The sequence below is a fragment of the Rhipicephalus microplus genome, chromosome 4, assembly GCF_043290135.1.
Source record: "Rhipicephalus microplus isolate Deutch F79 chromosome 4, USDA_Rmic, whole genome shotgun sequence".
Lineage (NCBI taxonomy): Eukaryota > Metazoa > Arthropoda > Arachnida > Ixodida > Ixodidae > Rhipicephalus > Rhipicephalus microplus.
The window spans coordinates 28,426,938-28,437,205 of NC_134703.1; the positions used below are offsets into that span (position 1 = coordinate 28,426,938).

General features: G+C 43.9%; 1 protein-coding gene across 1 annotated transcript; it reads right to left on the minus strand.

Moving 5' to 3' along the window:
* Positions 1–3,040: 3,040 nt before the first annotated feature.
* Positions 3,041–3,549, minus strand: LOC142813870 (uncharacterized). Its single transcript, XM_075891826.1, has 2 exons — positions 3,319–3,549; positions 3,041–3,232 (listed from the first exon to the last, which is right to left on the minus strand). The coding sequence occupies exons 1-2, from the start codon at positions 3,514–3,516 to the stop codon at positions 3,107–3,109; spliced, it is 324 nt and encodes a 107-aa protein (XP_075747941.1). The 5' UTR covers positions 3,517–3,549; the 3' UTR covers positions 3,041–3,106.
* Positions 3,550–10,268: the final 6,719 nt, after the last annotated feature.

Here is a 10,268-nt window from a genome sequence, read left to right on the forward strand (position 1 = left end):
AACATAGAGTTACGGTTTTGTGAAGCTGTGTTAGGAAGGCTCACATGGCTTAGCTTAATTACATACATAGTTGCATGAAATTCACATGGTGCTTCAATGTGCAGCAGTTTGTGTCACAGAACACTAATCGTTGGTCGTTATGTCGCTTCATGCATGCCAGCTGTATGAATAACAATGCATTTCGTTTTTCCATTCACAGTGCCGGAACACACCCAAAAGAGCGAGCAACGCAGCGAGTCCATTTATTTATTTATTTAGAGAATACTGCAGGCCCATTTAGAGGCCCTAGCTGGAGAGGATACAAATGCATTCAAGTAATGAATTATACATGATATATACAGTTATATCAATGCAAAGAACACCAAGCACTGTAACGACAAAAATCAAAGTAGAAAAATCGATATCAAGACAAACTAAAACAGGTTGGTGCTTATATATGCCTATAAGCTCTACATTAATACCAACACAGCAGAATACCACAACTCTTTAACAGCTGTGTCGGGTGACGTGCAACTGGTAACGTCTGTACAAATGTCTCAAGCACTTTTTCTTTTCAGGTACAGGCTGTGAGCGGACGGCGGGAGAAACAAAGCTGTTGCTCGACTACTACCAGCAGTATTTTTCCCAAATAGGGCCAATGAAGAAATTTAAAAATAAAAAGGCAATGTTTGCCAAAATAGCGGCCAACATCACAGAGGCTGTCGGGGTCCCTAAAACAGGGGACTAGTGCTGCAGCCGCTACAAAACAGTCATGCAACGAAAAAGAAGCGCTGCAGCACATAACAAATCGGGGAATTCTCCTTGCGACGTTTACTTTGAAGACGACATAGCCAAAATACGTTGGCTAGATGACAGCCTTGAGCCAGAAGAGCTCAGGGACAGCTCTGGAATAGTTTCTATTAAAAGACCGCCCAGCTAAGCGTCGACGAGCCAATCGTCGACAAGCCAAGCATCGAGAAGCCAGGAGCTGACAAGCCAAGGTTCAACTAGCCAGGAGTTGACCAGCACAACAAAGGAACCTGAGCCCAAAAAGCCGTAAGTCTCGGCTTTTAGAATGCTGGAAATGAATCACTTCTTTGATGAAATAAGCAAAATTCAGGAAGAAAAAGAAAAAAAAAACGAACTGAACGCGAGAATGAAAGAAGGAAGCGTCATGAAGAGAGGCAAGAACAGAAGGAGCGCATTCGGCAAGAAGAAGCAAAACAGCATGAAGAAAAAATGAAGCTTTTGAGCCGCTTTCTTGGCTTAGACAATGAATGATTCCAGTGGCCTAAAATACTATTAGCATGTTGAAATAAAATGTGCAGTGCAAAACATGTGCTTGTGTGTATATAAAGGGGGCTGCGCATTGGTGCACACACACAGCCTCCCAACTACTGTGGGGAACTAAAGGGCTAGTTCAGACAAAACAGAGAATTATGGTGTTATTTCCCACAATCACTTCGCAGGAGCTTAGTCAAGACTTTTGCACGCTTAATTTCGCCAAGCTTGTGCAAAGCTCGCTCCTCATCAGTTTTATCACTGGTTATCAGTGCAGTTCTCCCACTGAATAGCATTGGGTGCTCCATCATCATCATTATCATCATCTGGCTCTTCATCACCGTAATCAATGCACAAGTTATGAAGGATACAGCAGCTTATGATAAACTTATTTAGCCAGTGGATAGTGTGCAACTCCAGGTACATGAGCTGCCTGAAGCGCTTCTTGAGTGTGCTGAATGCATATTCAATGAGCACTCGTGTGCCTGAAAACTTAAAATTGAAGCCTTTTTGTTGCTTATTCATAGCACCGTAATCCCTGTATGGTGTCAACAGGTACTCCCGCAGCGGATATGCTGCGTTCCCTAATATATGATAACGGCCCAGACATACTGAAGCTATGTTCTCTGAAAGAGGCGATAAGCTAAACACATGAGAATCGTGCATTTTGCTGGAGGTTTCAGTGAACGCATCGAGGAAGCGCCTCTTGTGGTCACAGACGGCTTGCAGCATTAGTGAAAGGTAATGGTGCCTGTTGCAGTATGTGGAGGCAACCTTGTTGGCGGAGCACTGTATCTTGACATACGATCCATCTATACAGCCAATAACAGCAGGCATTTCAGACACCTGCAAGCAAGTTGTACTCTTCTAATGAGTGATATAATCCATGCCTGAGCAAGAAATGAGCATTTGCGAGGAGTTTTAACAGAAAATACTGGTGCTCAAGCCCATTAACTCACAATCCCAGCATACGCTTCATGACTCAGCAGAATATATTTTATGTTAAAGATGCAAAATGCAAACCAAATTCAACTTTGAGAACTAGTTAAGATAACATACATTGCTGTCCACACCATATACTACACGTTTTCTTGCTATCCACCTCACTTTTTACAATGGTAAAATGGGAGAGAAAACAAAACAAAGCCTGCGTATGTTTTTTCTTAAAGGGAGTTGAAGTACGTAATTGCAATTTAATTCTTAAATTTAAAACCAAACCTCGTCCATATTGTATCGTACATTTGAACAGAAATGAGAAAGCATGCAGCATCATTCGCATGCAAGGAATCGACTGTGACTGCAGGAGAGACATAAGTTGAATGTTTCGAACACAACTGGATGATGCTCGGTATTATCATCACGACCTATTACATTTTTCTTAAAGTCCCACCTCAGCGTAAAATTGAGCTTGAAATAACCCACAATAAAATGTGCACTCGTGTTTGTGATATGATCAATATAGCTTGGCCGGCCAATATTATTGGTCCTCACGATAAATAAAATCAAAACAGACCTTCTCAAAACTGCTAGTGAGGTTCTCCAAGTCGGCGGAAAACTTGATCATTGATGGTACCAGCGTCATCAGGAACTGCGCTACTCTCTGAAGAACTCTGTACACGGTGCTTTCTGACATGTCGAAACGGCTTGCCACGTCTCGCATGCAGGTTTTGTTGGCTTCGTACCTGCGCAGGGGGATTACAGGTACCCGAAAGCAAAAAAAAAAAAACAGCTTCAGATCATACTGCACTGTAAGCAAAGGGCTCATAGTCAAATGCGTTCTTGTGCAGGCATCGTACAAAGAAAAAAAGGGGGTGAAGGTGGAGAGGTGTAACTAACCAGATAAATGTCAAGACATGCGTTTCCGCGGATTTCGCTTGAATTCCTCTGTGCTCGAAGGGCACATTGACGAGACAGCAAACTCTGCGACCAACTTTTCGGCTACAGGTCGAGCCAGCCTAAAGTGCCTCCGGAACTGCTCAAGAAAAGAAACAAACGAAAACACCACAACGTGTTAAACCTTGAGCATAATGCTTTCCTTCTTTTTTACTATTTCTTTACCTCGTGGTCCGAGTACTGCCGAACGACGTCCTCGATGAAACCGACGACTTTGGGCCTCTTCGCGGAAATGCGGAACAACTTGTTGAATTCCCACTCGTAAGCGCAAGTTTTAGCGTCGCTGTCACTGTCCGACGAATCACTCGTGTCGGTACTTGAGCTTTCCGACTCAGAGCTGTCGCTATCGAGTAGCAGAAGCATTGCCACACGCTTTGCCAAAGTAGCCGAGCCGTCCATGCCATCCGCCATTATCAACACAACTGATGATGATGATGATGATGATGATTAAAGGCCTCCCCTTTGAATCGGGGTGACGGCATGCGCCAACTAGCCTACCTTAATAGTTCGAGTTTAAATTTTGTCCCTCAACTCGGATGTCTTTTTAATTTTGCCCAGCCGCTACTCTTGGCTGGGATGTTATTTTATCGACTTCTCTGCTTTTCCTCCACCAATACTCCAGCCGCTGCTTAGTAATACCTACTGCTGACCAGTTAATGCTTCCATCAACCGCGAAGCCCAGCGCCTCAGGAAGTGTGACCTTCCCCCCATTTCTATCCGGCTGAATCTTTTGGCATTCCATGACTATGTGGTCGATTGTTTCTTTATTTATGCCACATCCAACACATGTCTCATCCTGTGACGAATATTTGCTCCTGTAAGTTAGAGTTCTCAACCAGCCAGCCCGCGCCTCAAAGAGCAACGCACTACCTTTATTGTTGTCATAAAAGTTCTCTTTCCGGATCTCTTGTTCGCTTGCCTTGTAAATTCCCAGCGATCCCTTCTTTTCCATCCTCTCTTTCCACATGAGCGTCTCCGTCTCCCTCACTTGCTTTTTAACTGACCCCCTTTGCTTATTTGCCGCGGTCAAGTTATATTTAGTCGCCAGCTTTCGCGTCCTCTTCCGCCATTGGGTGTCCACACTTTTCAGGTACAGGTATCTGTGCACTCTGGCTGCCCAGTTCTTCTCATCTAAATGTCTAAGTCGCTCCTCAAACCGTATTTTACGTTGTGCTTCCCTCGCCTCAAATGAAGCCCAACCCATATCGCCTTGTACAGCCTCGTTTGTAGTCTTACTGTGAGCTCCCAGAGCTAACCTGCCGACTGCCTTTTGGTTAACCTCCAGCCCCGACAGGATATCTGACTTTAAGCATAATACGGCATTAGAGAACGTGAGCGCCGGCACCATTACCCCTTTCCAGATGCCTCGTACTACCTCGTACTTATTGTGTCCCCAAAGTGCTCTATGTTTCATTACTGCTGCATTTCGTCTCCCTTTCAGTTTGAGGTGTTCTTCATGAGCATTCAGGTAGCCTTTTCCTTCATTAAGCCAGATCCCCAAGTATTTGTACTTATTTACTAATGGTATGTCTTCCTGTTGTATCCTTATTGGTGCTACATGAGCTTCCTCGTTGAATACCATGACTCCAGATTTCTGTGGGTTAAAATGTAGGCCTAGGTACGTTGCCTCATCACCACAAATGTCAGCCAGTTTTTGAAGTTCTTCCGCATTATCCGCCAGCAGCACTATATCGTCTGCGTACATCAATCCCGAAATCCGTTGCTCCACTAACACTCCATTGCTTCGGTGTGACAAATCAAAGCCCAATCCACTCTCCTCTAGTCGTTTTTCCATTCCTCTCATGTACAGTGTGAACAGCAATGGCGAAAGAGGGCACCCCTGTTTTAAACCTCTTCGAATGTACACGGGCTCTGTGTATGTACGCCCTTCCCATGTAATGTGTGCCTTGTTATCCTCATATATTGCCCTTAGCAGCCCTACAAATTCCGACCCAAACCCCTCCTCTTCCAGTATATGCCACAGCAATCCCCTGTCCACGTTGTCATAGGCACCCCTTATGTCCAGAAACAGTAGCCATGTTGGTCTGCCCTGTGCTGCCGAAATTTCGATGGTCTGGGTTATGACGAAAAGATTGTCTTCCAAGCGTCGACCCGGCCCAAATCCATTTTGCAGTTCCCCTAAAATACCGTTACTTTCAACCCACTTCAACAACTCGGCTTTGATGGCTTGTATAGCTAATCTATAGAGCACTGACGTGACTGTAATCGGCCTGTAAGAGCTCGCTTTGTCCCTTTCTCCCTTGCCTTTGTAGATCAAACTCATTCTACTTTCGCGCCAGTGCGCAGGAATCCTCTTGGATTTTATAGCGCGCTCGATGGCTCCATACAAGTGCGCCTGTCCCGCTGGTCCCAAATGGTTGATAATCTCTATCGGGATTCCATCCGGTCCTGTTGCCGTACTTTTGGGAACCCTGTGTTTTGCCTTTTTCCAGTCCAAAAATTCGATATTAAATTTTTCATCTGCCACTCGTTTATTTGCCACCTGTGTCCAGTTAGCCGCCCTCTCGTGTGCTTGGCCGAAAGTATTTCCTATGACTCCATGTAGGTATTCTAATGCGCTGTCCCCCAGGAGAATGTTACCGTCCCCGTCCTGTATCTGAGTCTGCATCTCTCTAGTCGTCGTTCCCAATGCTTTCAAATGGTTCCAGAATTTTTGGGGGGGCGCTCTTATCCTTCTTACGTATGTCTGATACCCATTTCTCGCTCGCAGCTTTAATCTTCGCTTGTACTAGTTTCTGCACCTCAAATTTCTTTTCTCGGTACCGGCTCCACCGTAACTGCACCTCATCATCCTGATATCCCATTTGCTTTGCTTTTCTGTGCAGTCTAGATGCCCGTCGTCGCTCTTCAATAGCCAGTTTAATTTCCTTGTCCCACCAGCTTCGTGGTTTCCGTTTACCCCTCCAGCGGTTTTTTTTCCTTACTTTGTTTATTTCCTTTTGTATACTGCTAACAACCTCGTCATATTCCCACACCTTTGTTGGCTGTGCTTCTAATTCTCTTTCGATGCTATTGACGATGTCTGCTATCTGCTTTTCGTTTACTTTCGGGAGCCCAACCTCCTGTGTTTTCTTCCTAGCCCGCTAGCCGCCGCGCCAGCCACGCCCCCAAGCAGGCAAACGTGTTAAAGGAAATGCGTCACGCTGAGTTCCGGTCCACTCCACCGATTTCGGCGGAGCAGTTTTTCCTGCTCCACGGAGGCACTTCCGCTCTGAATCCCCTCCGGCTCTCTCATTGGAACTTTTGACTCTCGCTCTCACTCTGTCATTGGAACACACTTGCTCTGAAAGGAGCAGAAAAACTTGCTCCGACACCGCCATTGGAATTCAACATTAGTGTGTCCATACAAAGTTATTAAAAGCCACTTTTGTAATGCATGGTTAACTATCGCAAAGAAGGGATCGATTTGGTATCATAATTTCTAGACTCTAAAGCTGGCTGATGCCATTTGAGCTCCAAGAACAATGTAACTGTGCCTTGAGGGAGGCACATTTCTAAATAGGAGTCGCGGTCAATTTCATGTACTGCACAAGGTTTATATCAGTACATAATTGAATGTTAGCATTTTCTGATGGGGGCTGGCAGCACCCCTGTTGCCCCCATAACTGATGCCTTTGATTATTATTTAGTGGCCAGAACTATGATGCAGACGAGACAAAACCTACTGTATGCACAGCAAATTTACTAAAGCATTGGGTTTAGATAAATATTAGAATAAACACATCTAGTGTACATAGGTTTTCTACGTACATAAACAATTGACAATGTGTGCTCTAAATTTACTGAATAACCTTGGCAGTACAATAACTTTGATCGTTTCACATATTGTACTTTGATAATTGTTGAAAAAAAAATCAAAAGAGCAAACAATTTCGGGAGAAGAGAGAGAGAGAGAAAAGACAGCAGACAAAATATGATGAAAATTAAAAACTGACTGGAAAAAAAAAGAGACAAAAAAAGTATACATATGCACATAAAAGTTCCTACCAAAAATTAAAAAAAAAGATGTGGAGAAATGTGATTATACAATAGGTATATGTGTGCGTACAAAATGTATGTATTGTAATGTACAGTGCCAATTTTTATGAAAGGGAGCACGTGGCCTGCGCGCTCCGGCGGCTGCTGGCAGCGCGTTCAAGCGGTAGCGAGAGAGGACGCAAAAAGAGGCTGTGGTTACTTTCGCTCCCGCGGAGGAGCACGCCGAGGAACCTTAGAAGCCGCCGGAGCGTGCAGGCCCCACACTTCCGTGTTCCCGTTCATAAAAATTGGCACTGTACATTACACAGAACATATATAGGTATGTTTATGTAAGCGTATATATATATATATATATATATATATATATATATATATATATATATATATATATATATATATATATATATATATATATATATATATATATATATATATATATATATATATATATATATGGAAGCCAAGGAAGATAGAGGATTCGGCATGGAAGATTGAAACCAAGATATAGATAAAGAAAAAAAAAACGAGCTTAAAATTGTATTTGTAAGTCAAGACCGAGTCTGAATATTTATTTCTGTATTGTGTTATATGCTTTTGCACATTATGTCGCTGGCTTCCTCGCTAGTTGCCTTGGAGATGGTTGCCAAATAGTGGTGGGGTTCTCTCGCAGCGCCATGACTGTGCAGTACACGCAGCATGCATGTAGAATAGCAGCGAAAGCTGGAGGAGCGGTCTTTATAGAGCCCGTTGCGTTAAGATGACTAATATAATGTACCTATTACGCCATAAATAATAATTTGGCAGGGAAGTACTGACTACGCCATATTCATCATTCTGCGGAGAAGAGAGGTGCTATATAGCTACACGTCTTTGGGGCATGTGGTGTGCGCATTGTTGATGCGGTGGCTGATGACGACACTCCGGGAGTAACACATGTGTAGTGGCTGACAGCGGTCGTGCACGTCCTATCCTGACAAGGACACGACCTCCCAGATTAGCTCCGGCAGCACGCAGCATAACATTTCAATTTATTGCTATAGCATACCTTGATTCGCTCTTGTTGCGTAATTGACTTTTTTTTTTTCATGACAGGGTAGCCAGTCGGTCCGATAACTGCTAACCTCCCTGTCCTTCCTCTTTCGATCCTCCTCCTTCGCCTTTCATGAATGCATCGGTAGAGTGTACTAGAAGCTTTTGAGTGGCGCGAGCGGCTGCCTGGGAGCGGCCGTTTCGGTGTGGAATGATGCGGTGGCGCTGGCGTCGACCAATCTACCCGGGCGGATGGCTGGCAGGCGTTCCGCGTACGTGTTGGTACCTCTCTGTCGCGCCAAGTGTGATGATGATCTCCCTCTCTTTTTTTCTTATTCACATACCTCCCCTTTTCCGCGCAAATAAACGTTATTTGACATTATTGTTATTGAAGTTGCTGCTGACCGCACTGCAGCCCGAAGCAGCATAGTACATTGTACAATATAACGAGCGCGTTTTTTTTAATTTTTAAAGTGTACATATTTTATACGAGAAACCAGCTGGCCGGTACATACCAGAAGCGCCCCCCCCCCCCAAAAAAAAGAAAAGGAATATGCTGCACACAAAACGAAGAACTCTTGGTCGATTCCACGTAAAACACCAAAGCTGGATTCAAATAAAAGGCTCGTTGCTTGTGGCTGCGTGCACACACGACAAAAAAGTAGGCTTTATTGATATTATTTGAAGAACAGCAGAGTTTTTCCAAACCTCTTTTTGGTTTTGAAATATGGGAATAGATTCATTGTTGTAGGACCCACAGAAATGCAAATACGTAATACTGCAGAAGAATGTCTTAGGTGAAACATAGTAGTCGAAGATTTTGAGAGTTTAAAAAAACGCAACAATACTGCAAAGCAAAGTCGTAACTAATGATAATCTTAATTGATAATATAAAAATGCAAGGTTTACATATTTAAAAAACAATACATTTGGACTTAGGTAAATTGTAAAAAACGTAAAATATAGAGCCAGGATACAAAAGATAACATAAAACAAAGCAAACAAAACGACAGAGTTTAGGTTGTCTTTCCAAAATGCATTTAAATAAAAAAAAAGATGTTATGGTCGAAACATCGTTTGAAGGGACACTGAAGTGTAACAATGAATTGGCTTAGATTGATTAATTATGCACCGAGATCCTTAATGCTGCTAAATTTACCATCACAGGTTTAATACAAAAAGATTCAATATCAAAGATTTATTTTGAGATTTCGCGTCATTATTTGCACGTTCTCTCGCTTACAAGCCTCTTCTAGGAAAAATTGTTTTTCTTCTTGGTGTACCGTCCAAAAATTAAGTGTGTAAGAAAATATGCACGAAAAATGACATCCTTTTTACGCCACTGTAGCATTTTATAGCCTACTCAATTTTAGGTGCTGCTGTGCGCTTCTTCGTTTCTCATCCCGCGACTTGTTCAAACAGGTGAAGTATACGGCTCGTTGAATGCAAAGTTCACGAGTGCTAGGATTCAGTGAGCACGCTACGTACGACACGCCATCAAATCCAGAAAACTCGTTCAGCGCCCATGACTTTGATGGTAGGACAAGACCACGAAGGTCACTGAGAGTGACAACCACGTCAGACGAGGGACTTGAGCTTGTCTCGTCAGCTTCGTCGCCATCTGAAGAAGTTGCCCCGTTGGTATCCACAAGGAGCTGTGCAGGAGTGCTAATGCGTCGCCGTTTTCTGTTGTCATTCTCAGCCGGCACACACTGATGCCGCCGCTTTGTTTGTGTCCGCGGAGCCGGAGTTTTGAGCGTCAAATATGCAGGCAGGTTGGGCAAGATCGTCGGGACTGCATCAGGGGCAAGTTTCGGCGTTCCCCTAGGAATTCGGACTTGAACACCATTGATAACATGTACGTAGTCTCTCATAATGAAATGCGGTTCGAAATGTAACTCGCACACAGCCCAATCGGCGTCAAGTGGCTTGTCAAGCCGATGGAGGTTCCGCTCCCAAAGAAGTCGTCGTTCTTCGTCTTTCGGGGCCTTAAAAAGCGATAACTTCCGACTTTGTTGCACACGCGGATATCCAGTTGTGCAACCTGGCGCGTAACAATGGTTTAGACGCTGCTTCTTCATCATTTC

Bases quoted from the DNA above. Each gene is read 5' to 3' on its own strand.
- LOC142813870 (XM_075891826.1), bottom strand. From the start codon at position 3,516: ATGCTTCTGCTACTCGATAGCGACAGCTCTGAGTCGGAAAGCTCAAGT. The intron at 3,233-3,318 runs GTAAAGAAATAG...TTTCTTGAGCAG, and splicing joins GGCAGTACTCGGACCACGAG to TTCCGGAGGCACTTTAGGCT.